This window comes from Mus caroli, chromosome 10 (genome assembly GCF_900094665.2).
Source record: "Mus caroli chromosome 10, CAROLI_EIJ_v1.1, whole genome shotgun sequence".
Taxonomy (NCBI): Eukaryota; Metazoa; Chordata; class Mammalia; order Rodentia; family Muridae; genus Mus; species Mus caroli.
This window is the reverse complement of record NC_034579.1, coordinates 104133352-104152070: the sequence shown is the minus strand read 5'-3', so window position 1 is coordinate 104152070 and position 18719 is coordinate 104133352. Positions and strand designations below refer to the sequence as shown.

Here is an 18719-nt window from a genome sequence, read left to right as displayed (position 1 = left end):
CCTCTAGGTACTCAGTCCATTTTACAACATTTAATGTAAGACAAATACAAAGACACCGAGGAAAGATGCACCAAAACGTGGTTATATTTAGAAGGCAAGAGTTTTACTTACTGTATTTTTTTGCATAGTATTCAATTATGGCACACTACTACGCATTACTTTTATAGAGAAATAAGAAATGGAAACAAAATGGATCTTCCTATAACTACACTGGATGTTTTGCATAATGACAATGTGTAAAGTGCAGTGGAAAATATCCACTTCAAACTTAAAACCATAGAAAAACCAGCACTGTTAGCGTCTTAAATGAAGGACCATACATTACTCACTGTCTCTTCAACTTCAGCAACTTCTGAATATTGCATGATCTTTAAAAAATTTTCAGGAGCAATTTTATCTCAAATTCCTGAGGTCAGAGATTAAAGAATCTCCAGAGTCTACAAGTGGTGAAACAATACTCTATAAAGTCACATGGAGAGGAAGGCCAGGGTGCTCGAGAACTAAACTAAATCCTTTCCTTCTCTTTTAAATCCTGGGACTTCAGGAAATTATATAAAATCATCTGTCAAGATATAAAGTTCTCTCTGGAATGTTCTGGAAGGAATATTCATCTGGTATGATTTACATTCTATCAACATTTTTCTATGAAGGGCTTTACTGGTATTTCCCAAATATCCTAACGTAGCCCTGCCTTGTGTGTCCTCTCAGTGAGTGAGAGATCAGAGCAGCCTCCAGCCCTGTTACCCAGATAACTTCCAAGTCTCTTCTGCAGACACAGCTTACCTCTCCAAACACTTCTACCCACGCATTGGGACATGCTCGGCAATTGACTGCTTGTTCTAAAATTCTGTTACAAAAGGAAGGCTTTTAGGTTTATTTAGAAAGCATTTTTTTCCTGAAAAACAAAACACTTATTAGCTCTCTCTCAGAACCCAGTTTTCTTCCCATTTATCCATCTTTTTTTCCCACCCACTCAGACAGACCACCCCATCTCCATTTCTAATCAAGTCATTAAGTTTTAATTATTCTTCTCCTCTGTAACAATGCTCTCTCGATCCAGGCCTTTCTTTAACGTGACACTAACAGCATGCCATGTTCAGTGCTTGCTCACCCTTCAAAAGCTGCATCCATAATGACTTCATACCACTCATTTACCACGCTAAATACTGAAACTCAAAAGGTGATAAAATGTGCTGCCTACTGCAAAGACCAACACAACACAAGTATGCATCGTATTCCCTTGTCACTAAAATGAGTTATATCTGGACTACTCGATTTTAATAGTTCTTCAAAACAGCCCATCAACTCTGGTGAAGTTTCTTCTCCTCCTCTGCAAATGCATTAGTTACTAAACTTTATCATTTTCTGGAGCCACTGTGAAATTTAATAACATTTTGTTTAAGTATACTATGTGTATTCTTTCAAAGCATGACAACACAAAGAACCAAGCTGGAGAGTATTCAACCTAAGATAATTTCCTAAACCATCAAGTTGACTGTGATATTCTTCCACTCAAAAACATTCGATACACTATTTTTTTTTTTAACAAAATATGCCTCAGACTCTGGTACTTAAAACCTACAATTCAGGTAAATTATTCATCCCACAGAAATGTTTTGATCTCCCATAAGAAAGCCTAAAAACTCCACTTAACTTTTTGACTGCCAGAACTGATTATGCAACATGATTTGTCATCTGTGTCACACATGCCCCCACTCTCCACCCCAAGCTTTCTCTTTGTTTAGCTGCCCAACACTTTGAAAATCCTCTGATCTTAGTGGCAGTATAACATATAATTCATTTATAACAGACTTACAAAATCAATTCTGTTAGCAAAGTTCAATCTGGGTTATCCTTCCCTTCTGACCCTCAGAGTGTTTTTCCTTACTGCCTCGTGTATGAGCATGCTATCCCACGTGCACGGCACTGCATAACTTCTGTTAGCATCAGGCAGGACTGTGGCAGAGCCCAGAGTCCCATCTACTCCTTGAAACACCAGCCCTGCACCTAGCATTTAGAGGCCAACTCAACAGACCCACAAGTTCTAAGAACACTGTCACTCTCTGGTCAGAAAACAACCCTTATAACCAAGCTTGGTTCTGCAAGTCTGTAATCACAGCTACTTAGGAGCCTGAGGCAGGAGGATTACAAATTCAAGGTCTGCCTAGGTTATAGAATGATCACAAGGCCAGCCGAAAGAACTCAAGCAGACCCAGATCTCACCTCAAAATGTACACACAGAGTGTACAGAAATGGGCAGAGCACTTCCTGACTTGTATAAGGGCCCATGCTCAATCTCCACCAGAGAAAGGGGTATGGGAAAAGGGAAGACGGGTAAGTCCTGAAGATTCTGCTCAAAAGCTGCTGCTTCAGAAGTCTCTTTATATGCCCCTCCTTCTCCAGGCTGCCACACTCTCCCTTCCTCCCCACACTGACTGTCTCTCACCATCCCGACCTTACTCCACTGCACTGAGAATGGGCCTGTGCACTGCTGTGTTCACTGATGCTGTTCTCATGTTCACCTACAGCCAGGTCTTGGGGAGGCATGCTCTCAAGTGAGGGTTCCTCCTCTCACATCATCTAAAACTAGCCAGCACATCTGACACACAAAGAATTAACAGACTATAAGTAAGAACTCTATTTTTACTGCTTTAAAGCAACAAAAAAATCTGACATATTATAGACATTCAATAAATAATGAATGGATAAGCACATGAGTGAAAAGGGACTTAATAATTATTATAATCTTAACACACAGTGAGGTTTAGTGTTATTTCTGGTAGGGGATATGGGAGGTGCTCGTGGCAGAGTGCAGGTGGGGTCTAGAGGACAACTCTGTGCAGTCAGTCCCCTCCTTTCACCTTTCCGTGGGTTCTGAGAGTCAAACACAGGCCGTCAGGTTCACGTGGCAAGCCCTTTCTCCAGTGAGCCTCCTTACCAGACCCATGTAAGAAATTTCTTATGTGTAGTTTTCTGCATTCCTATCTGCTAAACAGATTAGTTCAACTTTTCTAATACGAGTAAAACTTGCCTAGCCTCTTTTATTTCCAAAATGTTAATATATTGCACATCTAATGTCTTGAAAGGAAGCATAAGCCAAATAAACCCTGATCATTATTCATCATTGAAGGAGTCAAAACAGGAGCGAAAATGAGAACCTGGGAGCCAGGAGCTGATGCAGAGGTCATAAGGGACTGTTGCTTACTGGCTTGCTCTCTGTGGCTAGGCCATCCTGCTTTCTTATAGAACTCAAGATTACCAGCTCAAGGATGGCACCACCCACAATGGCCTGGGCCCTCCACATCAAACACTGTTCAAGAAAATGCCCTACATGCTTACCTACAGCGAGATCTTAGGGAGGTGTTTTCTCAATTGATGTTCCCTCCTCTCACATGACTATAGCTTGTGTCAAGCTGATCTAAAACTACCCAGCACATCTAATATGACACACAAAGAATTAATATAGAGTATAAGAACTCTATCTTTTTTTTTTTTTTTTTTTGTCTTAAGGCATGTAGACCAGGGTAGCCACAACACAGACACTGCCTCAGTCCTACAAACATCCTCAGCTGTCATCAACAACCCAGTTGGATTCTCTCCCACTATTCTAAACTCATTTGTAGTGATGGAACATAACTGGTAATTCTTGTCATAACTAAACCCACCCCCTTCATCAAAGTACTTACACAGAGAGAAGCTCAAAAGCTGATCAATATGATTTCTTACTCTAACTAATGTCTTTTAAATGGTGGGGCAACAGAAAGAAAATTGTGGTCATAAAGCAAAGAAATGTCCCAACTGCCCATGAAAGACTTAAACCTACAAACCCGGCCATTGACGTCATGAAATCTTTTCCTCTAAATCTGACTCAATCAACCAGTTATTTGGAAAGGTTATGGAAACAATACAACCAAAACCACCTGTCATACCACAATCACACCAGGTGAGATATGAGAACCGGTTATATTAGAAATGCAGGTTAGTAAACATTTCAGTAGATCTTACAATGTAAGCTTAATCTCAGGATGGGTTTGAACCATTTAAATTTTCAGTGTAAAAGAACTTAGCTTACCTGGAATTTCACCTGGAAAATGATAAGCATTGTTTACACAGATCCGTGAATTTTATGTTGGAGGGAGGGACGGAGGAAGGGAGAGAAGAAATGAGTCAGGACCAATGAAGATGTAATAACAAATTTCTTCTCAGTTTCTAAAAGTCTATTCTCTTTCTAAAAATTATAGCATAAAAATAATGGCAAAGTATGCCTTGCTGGATATTACAAAGCCATAGACAAGATTGCTAATGCTATGGGAATATTGATTTCTGTGACTCATAAATCTACAACAGACAAGAACGTAGTTACTTGTTCTCCAGGCCTCAGAAACCACGTAGTGCCCAGTATCAAATGAACACCAGACACAAAGACACAATTAGCTTTGAGAGAATCAAACTCTGGGAAGTGTCATGTCACACAAAATTTTCAAAATGTGCACTACATTAGCTACTGAATACAAAATACTTTAAAAGGATGGTTAAGAGAGTATGTGTAATACAGATGAGCTTATGACATAAAAATATGTCTTTGCATACAATGACAAAAACAGTTAGAATATCTGTACTTTTTATCTCAGCATTGCCCTTTGCCTGGCTAAGGGACCTTACTCAAATGGCCCTTTGAGGATCCCATTTTCTTCATTTCTACAGAGAATACCTACTTCAAGGTATTTATAGAGATTCCCATGAAAGTGTGTGAGATACACAGCTCAGGATAGAGCACATAATTAAGAATGCAAGAAAAAAATTTTTTTTTTTACCACACAAGTATAGTAATACAACAATAGTCTAAAAATCTAATGGGGGAGTTAAACAAAATTCAGAAAAAGCAGGGTGCAGAAAACTATTAAAAGATGTAGCAGCTCCTAGAGAACACATGATGGGGCACTTTATTAATCCTTCAGTTACTCTAATATTCTCTTGAGTTTTGCATCTAGGATGCCTTTTGACCACAGAGAACAGTAAAACAAAACAAAAAAGTCTTGCAGTGAAATAAGCAATGTTAAGGTTCTGCTAGGTCCAACTTGCCTACAAACAGAAATAGTGGCCAAGTTATTTAACTATTGCACTATGGCATCATAAAACTCCAAGGGTCTTAATGGTTCTTTCTAAAAATAGTGCTCGCATTAAGTACCAAATATACATCAGATACTAAATGGAACCTTTTCGAAGTACTACCATAACTCCACTATATCTACTAAGTAGAGCAACTGAAAAAGCCCTGATGTAAAAAAGGGTTAAGAACTAACAGTAACTGGAACAACAGAGAAACAAGTGATGGGTGACAATCATGGAAGAACCACCATGAAATAAAGAGCTAACGAGCTTATCTAATGCTAGCACTTGGGGGGTAAGACAGAAGGACCAGGAGTTCAAAATCATCTTCTTATACATAGTTCAAGGCCGGCCTGGGCTATATGAGACCTCATCTCAAAATAAGCAAACAAAACCCCAAGTCAAGAGAGAAGCATCCATCTCCAAAGCTCATCACTATGCACTGTTCTCATACCCACTGGTCCAACTAGACCTTTAAATGTGCTTGAGGTCCCTGGTGCACCATGTTAGATTGCTGCTCCTCTGCCCACAGTGGCATCCTCACCTTCACAAAGACAGTAAGGGAACTATGTTCCTTTCAACCCTAAAGCCAAGCATTCTCTCTAAAGTCATGTTCTAACAACACTTTCTCTCTTCCTCTAAAATAACTGACTCCTCTGGTCCTCTCTGCATCATACACTATAATCTGCCCATACATTTAACCCACCTCCTATGGTCCATGTATTAAAGCCCTAAAGCTCACAAACTCACAGATAGAAAATACTACCAGATATGGAAGCCTTGAGTCCACTTTATACCTGCTTAAAAAAATAAAAATAAAAAAGCAAAGCTATACTTTTCCCTAATATTAGTTTCTGTATCCTTAAAAGAAAGAAAGAAAGAAAGAAAGAAAGAAAGAAAGAAAGAAAGAAAGAAAGAAAGGAAGGAAGGAAGGAAGGAAGAGAGAGAGAGAGAGAGANAAGAAAGAAAGAAAGAAAGAAAGAAAGAAAGAAAGAAAGAAAGAAAGAAAGAAAGAAAGAAAGAAAGATAGATAGATAGATACTGTTGTCACTTACTCTTCAGGTCGTCTTCCTATGTATCTCTAATTTCTTTCACACATTTTCTATACCGACACTGCTACCCTACAGTTTAAACTGCTGTTTAGATAGCGTGTTCTCTACTGTGACCAGTAGCCTCTATTTCCATTGCCAATCCCGGTTGCAATTGCAATCACCTAGGGAACAAGTAGGAACTGATGCCTGCATCTCACCTTCTGGTGAAATGAACAAAGATGTAGCCATGCACTGGCATTTCATAAAGCACACTAGATAACCCCAGTGCTCAGAGTGAGCACGGTAACACAAACCTGAAATCATAGCAGAGGTAGGAGACTGGCCACAAGTTCAAGACCTGGACTACATTCCTAGTTTCACACTATCCTAGGGTACACAGTGAAAACCTATTTCAAAACAAAACAAGAAAGAAAAACTCCAATGCTCGGCCGATTGTCAGTTCAATATTCCACAGTTTTCTCAAGACGATTTCCCCTAAATCACATCACTTGAATTAGTTTCACGTTCATTTAAACAGGGTCTCTCTATGTAGCCCAGGCTGTCCTGAAACTCTCAAGGGAAATCAGGCTGTCCTCAAAGTCACAAAGATCTATCTCCCTGCCTCTGCTTCCCAAGTGCTAAGATAAAAAATACACACCACAATGCCTGGCATCTGGTTCAGAAAATGTAATGGTCCAATACTATCTTAAAAACAAAATCCCAAAGAGTAAAAACTAACATTCAAGCCCCTGTATGATCTCATTCTAGGATAGGTGAGATACAGGAAAAAATGTTTGATCTACAGAGCCAAAATGTACCCAGTTCTGCTACTTAGTAATTATATGCCTTAACAAACCAATTTATGGTCTGGCAATGGTAGCACACACCTTTAATCCCAGCCTTGGGAGTTAGAGGTAAGTAGATTTCTGAGTTTGAGGCCAGCCTGGTCTACAGCCTGAGTTCCAGGACAGCCAGGGCTGCATAGAGAAACCCTGTCTCAACCCCCGCCCCCCAAAAAAGAAAGAAACTAATTTACTTTTGTCCGTATCCATTAAGCAGGAGTGACAGTTCTCTCATGAAGTTGAGAGAGTTAAATGAGCTTATTGGAAACCACTTCAAATCGTATCTGAGGCAGGGCAGACATTTACTACATCTTAGTTGGTACTCATATCTCTTAGCATACTTCGGAAAATTCCTCTATTGCAGCACACAGCACTGCCTGCGAGCCCCAAACCTACTGCCAATGGTGCAGGTATGACTGCAAGACACTGTGCTCATGGAATGTGCTCAATGAAGCACATTAAGTTATCCAACATCATAGGTGAATGTTTAAGCAAAGTAGTTTTTCTGCATCTTGTATGCCGTTCATCTTGCCTCCTGCCCCACAGCACACAGGAAGTCATCCTCAAGCTTGCTCTCCCTCCATGGTGCTCCTTCACCACACTCAACATGATATATGCTGAACAGCTATAAGCAAATGAAAACCTACTGAGTCTAGAGGAGAACATTTTGACTGCTCCATTCTTGTTAGATAAAATGGTAGACTTTATTAGACTTCCACTCCAATTTTATCTTCATGTATGTCTAACAGGTAAGATTTCTTTCTATTCCTGTTTCTTTAATTAGCCAGCATGCAAAATAACGGTATTGAGAAATTTCCCACGTGTGTATCACTGCACCACCCTCATTTCCTGCTCCTACCCCTCTCGCCTTCCCTGTGGCTCTTCCAGCAGAGACAAGCCTTGAGGAAAGCTTACTTGGTCACTGTCTTAGGGTTTTACTGATGTGAACAGACACCATGACCAAGGCAAGTCATATAAAAAAACAACATTCAATTGGGGTTAGCTTACAGATTCAGAGCTTCAGTCCATTATCATCAAGGTGGGAGCATGGCAGCCTCCAGGCAGGCATGGCACAGGCAGAGCTGAGAGTTCTACATCTTCATCCAAAGGCTGCTAGTGGAAGACTGACTTCCAGGCAACTGGGGTGAGAGTTTTAAGCCCACACCCACAGTGACACACCTATTCCAACCAGGTCACACCTATTCCATCAAGGCCATACCTCCAGATGGTGCCACTCCCTGGTCCAAGAATATACAAACCATCACAGTCACTCAGCCTAATGAATCAGAGAGCTCCAAAAGAGCTCTTGATGAGAGATCCCATTGCAAACAATATGAAAAACCATTTTAAAAAATCATTCCTGTCTGGCCCATACATACACATATTCTTGTGTGTGCACAGCCACATACATATGCCAACAGGTACACATGCAGATATCACACATACATAGATAATTTTATATACCTATATGCATACATATATGTCCATGTGTATGTGTGTCTATAAAAATCAGTATAGATTCATTATGTCAAATGTACCATACTAAATATAAAATAATAGGGAATAGTAGATACAGAAGATATAGAAACCATCTTTGTAACTAACTTCTCTGCAAGTCTAAAAGGAAATCACTTTAATAGTAAACCCTGCTGATGGAGAGTGGCTCTCTCTCAGTTAAGAGCACAGGTTCTTGTTCCTGCTGAGGATGCAGGCTGCAAGCCCAGCTCCCACATGATGGCTCACACCATCCATAACACCAGTTCCAAGGGATCCAATACTCTCTTCTGATCTCTGTGGCACCAGTATGCAGACATACATTTGAACAGAACACCCACTCACATAAACTGAAACAAATACATCCTATTTTTAAAAGGCCAAAATAGCCTGTGGAAAAAATTAAACTAAAAAAATGAAATCACAAGATTTCACAAACATACATTGGAGTAACTACCAGATCAGTCTACAGGTTCAAGAAAGTAAGAAAAAGCAAAAAGTGATCAAATACCATGGTAATTACAAAGGTAATTGTGACCTCACATTTTGTGAAAGCCTTTTGGGAATCCAAAAATCCTAGGACCTTACTTTAAGGTTCCCAAGCAGGCTTGGGGATGTCGTTACAGCAGTAAAGCATTTACCTGGATGTTCAAAGCCCTGGGTTCTATCACCACCAATAGGGAAAAAAAAATCTCCAACCAAAAATGCAAATCGAAACACACAATCTGCTGCTAGACTGTGTAGAGAACTGGCTATTTTTCTTATAACTAAGTCTTCTTTTTACTGGCCTCCCCAAAAGTATTGAACCGTCTCACTGTGTATTGGAATGTGTTGTTTTATTTTTTCCAAGTAGGTAGACCTACTTTGAATATCAACATGAAATTATGTAATTCTAACAAGACATTGACTTTTATTTTAACTGTATTTTACTTTTTAAAGAGTCAGATTTTTCCTTCCAGAATGTGTGTTCTGGAGATCAAATTCAGGCTGTCAGGCATGGTGGCAAGTGCCCTTACCCAGTGAGCCATCTCACCAACCACATACCTGGCAAATTTTATTACTGTACTATTCAAACCTTGAACAATGTTAATCTCTAACAACAAAAATGTGTTTAGAAAGATGGAATATTTAGTACCTGTCCAATAGGAAATAGGAAATATTATTTTCCCACTTGGGAACTCAATGACAAATAATTGTTATTAACATAACTTTTGTAATTTAGAAAAGATATACACAGAATATAAAGACTGTCTTTCAAATTATCCATGCCTTTAAAAATGTTTCTCTGTAGCAGTCTCAGTGTGCTGGCTGGTCTTGTGTCAACTTGACACACAAACTGGAGTTATCTGGGAATCTCAATTTGAGAAAATGCCTCCATAAGATCCAGCTGTAAGGCTTTTCTTAATTAGTGACTAATGGGAGAGGGCCCAGCCCATTGTGGGCAGTGCAGATGATAGTCCTGGGTCCTATGAAAGCCAGCCATGAGGAGCAAGCCAGTAATCAGCACTCCACCATGGCCTCCACATCATCTCTTGCCTCTAGGTCCTGCCCTGTTTGAGCTCCTGTTCTGCCTTCTTTTGATGATGAACAGTGATACAGAAGTGTAAGCCAAATACACCCTTTCCTCCCTGACCTGCAGTAAAGTTTTTAAATAGCAGAAAAACTAATAGTCTAGAAGACAAATACATCACAAAATGTGATCAGTTAATTGCCTAGCTTAAAGATCATTATAGTCAACCTCTCAAGCCCTCACTTTCCTAAGCTAGCTGAGTTAACAGATGTGGGCAATGATTGTCAGTGACTCCCATTTCCACAAGAAAAACACCATGGTCTCCTGGTGGTGATACACAAAGCCATCTATAAAGTGTTTTGTGGAAAGAAAACAGAAATCTACATCTAAGCAATCCTCTACTAATTCTGATTCAAGAAATGGACTGGGAAGCAAATTTTAAAATAGCCATGTTTTTCTTTCTTTTTCAATGGCTCAATGGGAAAAGCGCTTGTTATGTAGGCATAAGGGCCAGAGTTCAATCCCTCAGCACCCATGTAAAAACTAAGCACAGCAGCACACACCCATAACTCCAGTGCCTACGAGACAGGGATTCTGTAGACTTGCTAGCTGCCAGTCTAGTCAAAATGGTAAGCCCGGGTTCAGTGAAAGACCCTGCCTCAGGAAATCCGGTGGAGAGCAAGGCAGAAGATGCCTGACAGCAGCTCAGGGCCCCACGTGCTTCAGCGTCCTCAGTCTCCAAAACATTTCAGACCCTGCTCCCAAACTCATTCCAGCTACTCAATGAAAATACTAAAGGATTACCATTATCTGCATATCAAGTCCAAAACCCTTGCTTTGGCACTGTATGTAAACCTGGTCTTTATCTGCTGTGGCAATCATTTTCCACATAAACACTACTCATTTCATTTCCAACCTAGCATATTCAACTTTTACTTTCAACTTTAACACCTGATTCCCTGGTGGTCCTCGCCTCCTATTAAATCCTGAAATGTTCTCCTGCTCATTTTCAATCAAGTAAGCCCTTGCTACTCCAACTTCTGCTGGGCCCAATTCATATTCTCTTAAAGCTTTTCCAGGTTAGAAAGATGGCTCAGTGGACAGAGAACTAGCTGCTCTTTCAGAAGACCTGGGCTAACTTTCTACCCCCACCTGATGGCTTATCAACTGTCGTTAGCTCCAGTCCCAGGAGATCTGCTGCACTCCTCTGGCCTCCACATCACCAGGTACGAATATAGGCAAAACACCCATACACATAAATAAAAATCAAAAACATAAAGCCTTTACAACTATCCAATGTATATAAACAGATTTCACAGACTTCTCCTCATATTGAGCTTTAGAGAGAGTTCTTTTAAGATAGATGTTACAATTATCATTATATAATTCATAAGGAAACTGTAACCCTGGAGATTTATTTTTATTCATTTCCCACATCACACCAAGGCGGAGCTTTCTCCTTTTTCTTATGGCAGGGTCTCACTAGTTAAACCTGCCTTCAAATCCATGATTCTCCTGCATCAGCCTCCTGAGCACCGAGATGATAGGATTATACCAACATAGCCAACTCAGCTCAGATGTCCAGCCAAAAATCTTGAGATCCTAAGTTCTCATCCACTAGCTGGCTCAGGGCATGAGGTCCAAAGGTGCTATTTTGTAAGTAAATAACTCAAAAGTGAACCATAAGTGAAGTTGAAGTTCATATTTCTGTAGTTTATATTGAAACTATCAGTATTATCCTTTCTACAATAAACTGTAATATATCACAGAATAAATAATTAACAGGAACAAAACAGTTTCCCCCTACTTTTTCCAACATCTCTGTTCTAACTTCTCAAGGAACAGAATTTAGAATTAAAAAAAAGAAAATAAAAAAACCACTGAGGTTTCATTAATACAGACTCTGCTACAGAATGTAATGCTATTGATTAGCGCTTTCTTTACTAAACATTCCTTTCTGTTGCTGTGATAAAAGACCTTGAACAAGGACAATTTAAGAAGGAAAGGATTTATCTGGCTTACACCTTTACTGCCCATTCCCAAGAGAAGTCAAGGAAAGAACTCATTCACAGACAGGGAGCTCAGCAGAAACCCTGGAGGAGAGCTGCTTGCTGGCTCCCTCCTGCTGATGCTTAGGTAGCTTTCTTTGATAGCTCAGGACCTCCTGCTCAGAACAGTAATACAGTGGTTTGGGGCCCTTCTATATAGCAAGCCCCATTATTGACATTTTTTTTTAATCATCACTAGGGCATCAAGCACATTTCAGCCACAAGAACAGTGAAGTAGTTTTCCTAAACATGATGTTATGGTCACGTAAATATAATACCCTAAATACAAGGTTTATTGTCAAATCTTTCTGAAATGATAAAGATAAAATAACCTCCCATCAGTTGTCCATTTCTAGCCAGCTACCGTGTCCTGTAAGCCAATCCATTGCAGTCTCTGTTAACAAGTGATCACTTTTAGGTTTACCTTTTTTCTTTTAATGTTTAAGGAACCAGAACAAATCTGAACCAGAAGTTCAAAACAGGTCTCAATCAAGTTACTCCAAGTCATCAAAACTGCATGTTGCTATGAATTATTACACTGTTCTTACACTGGAGCCTAAGCAAAGACCATCCACCCAATTAAAGTTTACAAATACCTTGAAAAACTAGTAACTCATTTCCTTAGTAAATTAAAGACAAAAGCTGGCTCCTGCCTTGCTTTAATTTACTTTGATTTCAGAATCTAATTCAGGAAGGATAGCTTATTAAACCTTCAAATTTCCATATACTATATAGTGCACTTGCTTTAACTCTTAAATGTTTCATCCACTCTCCTTGCTCCTTGCACATTTGAGACTCAGAGGTATTTAATGTCTTCTTGGGTTTTCCTAAGAGCCAAAAGAGGTTTGGAAGAACAATACAAACTATTACATGAGAATGTCTAAGACAATATGGCTGGGAAGAGATAGAGAAGGATATGAAGTAGAACTACCAGAAATACGACAGGGCTCTGCTCCACAAGCCGCAGACAGCCTGTAATTCTCATGACAGCATGGAAGTTTAAGTAAATGGCTTTTGCAAGGCCTATGGCACCTGCCTCAATTCCAGCACTTGGGAGGCAGAGGACTCAGAGCTCTAGGAACTCAAGTCCAGCTTGGTCTATCACAGTGAATTCATAGCCTGCTGGGGCTACACTGTGAGACCCTGTCTCCAAAAAACCTGCAAAACCAAGCAACTAAAGCAACAAGCTTTTGCTTTCAATGAATGCTTTAGAATAAAGCCTGGCTTGTATCAGCACTCTCCAGCTGTAGATGACATATCCTTATTTAGTGTTGTTAAACTACTCACCGAAGATCTGTCAGGTTCTCCGTCTGCTAAGCCTGCCTCCATAATGGATGATAGACTTATGCTTTCCCTTCCATTAATGGTTAGCCATCCTATAAGTCTGGAAACCCTAAAAAAAGAAAAATTGTGTGTATTAGGTAAGTAGAAAATAAGTCATTAATTACAGTAGAAGGGGGAAATCATTTTATGCTAAGGTTACTGGAAAATTCAACAACAAAAATGGATTTTGACAAAAGTTTCTTTTTGTTTGTTTGTTTTTAGAATTAATCTGTAGAGATGGCTCAGTGGTTAAGAGCACTTGCTGTTCTTTCAGAGGATCTGAGTTCCATTCCAATACCCACACGGCAGCCAACATCTATGACTCTGGTTACAGGGGATACAACACCACACACCTAACAAAATAACAACCGTTATTTTTTTTAAAAGAAAAGAAAAGAAAAGTGTTCCAAGCAAAAAGAAATCCCCAGAAGCAGGTTTAAGCTAACGCAGCCATCCTGCATCAGAGCCAAAGGACTGACGAGGCTGTGTGAGACTCTGCCTCAAGAGAACACAAAAAGCAGCTCCCATGCTGAATCGTAATACAGTTCTGTCTGTGCCAACGGAATAAAGAAAACCTAGCTTATTTCATGAATCCCACACAGATTAGAACTGAATGATTTAGGCATCCCTTCAAAAGAATAGTATATATACAAATATAAAAAAATCTACTATACAAATATAAAACGAGTAGACTAATGTCAAATCAGACAATAACATGTGATTTAAAAATTCAAGACAAGCAAAGGGAAGTGGATAGGCTGGAGCTGGAGTTGAAGCTGGCAATCTAGGAAATAGTAAGATAGGATATGATGTGTATACAGGCATAAAATAGTTGGTAAGACAGGATGTGATCTGTATGCAGACATGTAAATAAGTAAGATTTCAGAGTAGCTGATGAAAATCAAGAAGTATAGATGGCCAACATTTGCCTAATAATGAATCTATCATGATCCAGGTGTGGTTACCTGTGACCTCAGCACACACGAGACTGAAACAGGAGGATTAAACTAAGAGTTTAAAGGCCACAAGATGCTGACACCATAAAGAAAAAACAAAACAGAAACCCAACTCCAACAATTAAAACTCAGTATAAAGGAGAAAGCAATTAACAAAGGAAGCTCCTGGACATATTCCCAGAAGATGCCCCACCACGCCCCGAGGACACTCGGTCCACTATGTTCGTAATAGCTTTATTCGTAATAGCCAGAAACTGGAAACAACTCAGATGCCCCTCAACCAAAGGATGGATACAGAAACTGTGGTTCATTTACACAATGGAATACTTTTTCATTAAAAACTAGGACATCATGATTTTTGCAATATATGGATGGAACTAGAAAATATCATCCTGAGTGAGATAACCCAGGCCCAAAAGGACATGCAGGGTATGTGCTCACTGATAAGTGGTTATTAGCCATAAAGTACAAAATTACTATGATATACCCCATAGTTAAAGGCTATTATTATTAAATTAATAGTAGTAATGACTGACATTCTCTAAAAAGAAGCAATTCTGCTTCCTGACTGCCTGTCATTCAAGACTCTATTACCAACTCTCTAGGTTTCCCATGTGCCTTGCATATTTCATAAGTACACACCTCACCATCACAATGAAACAATTCCTCAAAATTGGTAGGGTAAGTGGGCTTCAACCAGCTGGAGCTTTGAAGAGAAACTAACTAAGGTTCTCTAAATAACAAGAAAGTCTGCATTGTAAATTTTAGAGGTTTTTTTTATTGTTTAGGGGTGTGTGTGTGTGTGTGTGTGTGTGTGCACGTGCACGCGTGCATGTTGTTAGCATAGGATGATCTTGAACTTTGCTTCTTTGGTCTTCACTTCCCACAGGTGGAGATTATAAGCATGCACTCTCAGACTCCGTTTAATGCAGTGCTGGGACTCAAAGCCTAGGCAAGCATTCTACTAACTGAGCTATACCCAGATTTTATTTCTGAGCCTCTATAATCACATTAACCAATTCTCAAAATCAATCATGTGATATCCTACCAACTCACTTTTACACACACCACATATATACACACACCCACACACATACTCACACAATTGGTTATGTTTTTCTGTAGAACTCTAAGTCCAAAAATATGTAGGCATATGTGGTGGTTTAACTGGGATGTGCCCCATATTCTCAGGCACCTGCATTCTTGGTATCCAGTTTGGTGAGATTGTTTGGGTAGGTCTTGGAGGTATGGTCTTGCCAAAGGAAGTATGTTTTGAGGTTTCAAAAGCCAGCACCATTTCCAGTGTGTTCTTTCTATTCCTGTATGCAAGATATGAGCTCTCAGCTCTTCCTGCTACCACGTGTGTTGCTTACTGCCATACTTCCCCACTGTCATACTTATGTCATACCATAGTAATGGACTCTTATCCTTCTGGAACTAAGTCCAAAATAAATCTTCCTATAAGTTGCTTTGGTTATGGTGTTTTATCAAGGCAACAGAAAAATTACTAATGTGGCATACATATGTCCATATTTTATCCATATGTTATCCATATGCATGGGCACGAGTATGAGTTCATCAGTGCCTTCTGCTTTCTTCTGCATCACAGAAGCTAAAGGCAGACACTTAGTAAACATCTCTGTCTCTGAAGTTCCGAATGATTTGCATTCAGAATTACATTTGGAAGGTTCGAAGGAGACAGAAACCAATCCGTTTTTCATCTGGCCACAGTAAACATGGACTTTAATAACCATGAGGTTTTGGAGTGATTACCAAATGCTTCCCTGTCAGCTACCCATTTGGCACTGCCAGAGAACTGCAGTCATCACTGGTGATAAAATCAAAGGGCAGAAACTCATCTGCTTTCACATCTCTAGCTTTCCCAATAAACTTCTCAGCATCTAATTCCTCATATTCATTTCCTTTTGCCTTAATTATCTGTAGTAATTGTTTTTCTCAAAAGCCATCTAACCTGATCATTTTTAAATAGCACTCAGTGCTAAAGAGAAAACTCGGGCAGGGAAGAGCATAGGTCCGGCGGGGAGAATCACATAAGATGGAAGACCTCAGAGATGATTCAGAGTCAGGATCCCAGTAGCAGGAGGGAACGAGCCACTCAACAGTGGGGACAGAAAAGTCAGCGAGTCCAAAGCCTCTGGGGAAGGAACACCAGGCATGTTCACAGAGCAGCAGGGATTCCTGTGATGAGGTTAGTAAGGAAGAGGATGGCAAGCAGTGAGAAGAGAAGGGCCCCTAGCTCCTGAATCGGTCAGTCTGACAAGACAAACAGGACTGAAGGTTACTGCTGAAAACAACGTACCAGAGAAGATTCAACTTGTGTGGGATTGCTCTAGCTGCTAGCTCTGAACAGTGACAAGTAAGTCCTTGCTGCTATAATCTACATAAGAGACAATGGTGGCATGCTGCAGAAAGGCAGAGGACATGGTGGGTGGTGCCTGACCATATAGTCAAATTATCATTGATGAGCCATATATAAACTACAGAGTAGGTTGGGAAATCTGGCAAGCATTTTTGCCCTAAGCAGCTAAAAATACAAAATACAGTCACCACTAGCAGGTACTCAGTATATTGTAGGAACACTTGGGAAGAACATAAATGGATATGAGCTTGTCTCCAGGTGGACACTCAGGAGGCAAAACTTAGAGCTCTGAATGGAGCTATCAGGGACACCGCTGAAGACTGGAGAGATGGCTCTGCTGTAAGAGCAGCCGTTGCTCTTGAAAGGACCCAGATTCGATTTCCACCACCTACATAGTGGATCACAACCATCTGAAAGTTCAGTTCTAAAGGATTCAACCCCTCCTCTGACCTCCGGCTCCAGGCATGTATGTGGTACATATGCATACATCAAGGAAAACATTCATACAATACAATAAATCTTCAAATTAAAAAAAAAAAGGCAAACGAAGCAAATGAACATGAAGACATGCCTCTGAGGCAAGTTAGTCTAGAAACCTAAAGTGACAGTCTGCACACGTAACAGATGAAACTTAAAGAAGACCTGATCTTCTTGGGAAATGAGTTGCAAGCTCAGTTCAGGGCCATGTGTTACTTATGTTTTAAAAGATCAATATTTATCTTTTTTAAAAATCTTTTTAGCATTCAGTTTGAAGAATTTTCTATCATTACTCTTTACAAAGATAAACTCACTCTACAGAAAAAGGACATATACACACATAATAAAAATCATAGCTAGCATGTGTAATTAATAAAGGGAGCAGAAAAAGGGAAAGCCTAATAAATTCATCAACTTTGAAAACAAAGTTAAACACTGCTAATAGCAAAACTCCTGAAGGGAGAAGGTGGCTGAGCCTCCCTGGTTATGGGTGTCATCATCCATCATGCATGAAGCTGGACCCCGGGTAGGATCAAAGCAATGGAAGCTGAGCACCCGTTTCCATCTGTCTCTGCATCCTAACTATTTCTGCAGCTTGACCAGGTGCCTCAAGCCCCCTACCAGAGTGAACTGAACTCGGGAGTCATGAGCCAAAAAAATACCCNCCCCCCCCCCTTGCACCTGTTGGCTACTTTGTTGCAGCACCTGGAAAAGTAACACACAGAGAGCCTTCAAGTGTCAGTGCATTCATCTCCTAAGCTCTAGGAAGGATAACGCTAGGTCTGAAGAAATGCAAGGGTTTTTTTTTAATTGAAAACAAACTTAATGGTCCTAGGTTCCAAAACACAGGCTTGAGGACAGGAAAGCGTCTCCTCTGTTACTCAGCAGCTCTTCAGAGCGCCTTGATTCTGTAGACAAACAAGACTTAATGACTTTAAAAGGGCTCTGTATCAGAGCACTCAAGTCTCACTTCTCAAAGGCTACATGTTAACTTCAACATAGTCCCTAGCTGAACTCAAAGTGTAAAAAGGACCATGCTCTTCCTTTTGAGATCAGTACTCTAAAAACACTGCCTCCATCTCTATACTTAGCCTATCAAAGTACAGAAACTAAATTTTATAAAATTTATTTTGTATTTTGGGCTTATTTTGGTCACAGAGCAAAGGGAGGAAGAAGCATATACCGAGCTAGGCTCATGCCATTTGTAGCCACCCAGTATTACAGGACACCCCAGAAAGATGGATGGAAGGACATGCCCATAACAGCTCTGACAAAAATCAATGGCTCAATCTTTTGGTGGATCAAATTTCTTAAGTTAGAGCACTCGTGAATACTGAACTGTGAAGGATGGGACCTAGGGAGGAAGCAGGTCAGGACGTCTTTGAAGGGCTTCTCCTGGCCAAGGCCACTTCCTGTCACTGCTGTCTGCTTGATGGCTGCTGTGAACTGACACTCCAGTTTCCTCATGTGCTCTTTCCATCAAATGTTTGAGGCCCAAAGCAATCCAGAGCGCTGACTATGGACCGAAACCATAAGCCAAGCAAGTCTT

General features: G+C 40.2%; 1 protein-coding gene across 5 annotated transcripts in view; it reads right to left on the bottom strand.

Moving 5' to 3' along the window:
• Positions 1-18719, bottom strand: part of Osbpl8 (oxysterol binding protein like 8) — a 138006-nt gene that overhangs the window by 87905 nt on the left and 31382 nt on the right. For 3 of the 5 annotated variants that reach the window (XM_021173759.2, XM_029482543.1, XM_029482546.1), the window contains exon 2: positions 13322-13427. In XM_021173759.2, coding sequence (XP_021029418.1) covers positions 13322-13363 — 42 coding nt within the window. In that variant the 5' untranslated portion in view covers positions 13364-13427. Of the gene's footprint in view, positions 1-13321; positions 13428-18719 lie in introns of those variants that run through there. The other 2 variants (XM_029482548.1, XM_029482547.1) reach the window with 2 other exon arrangements.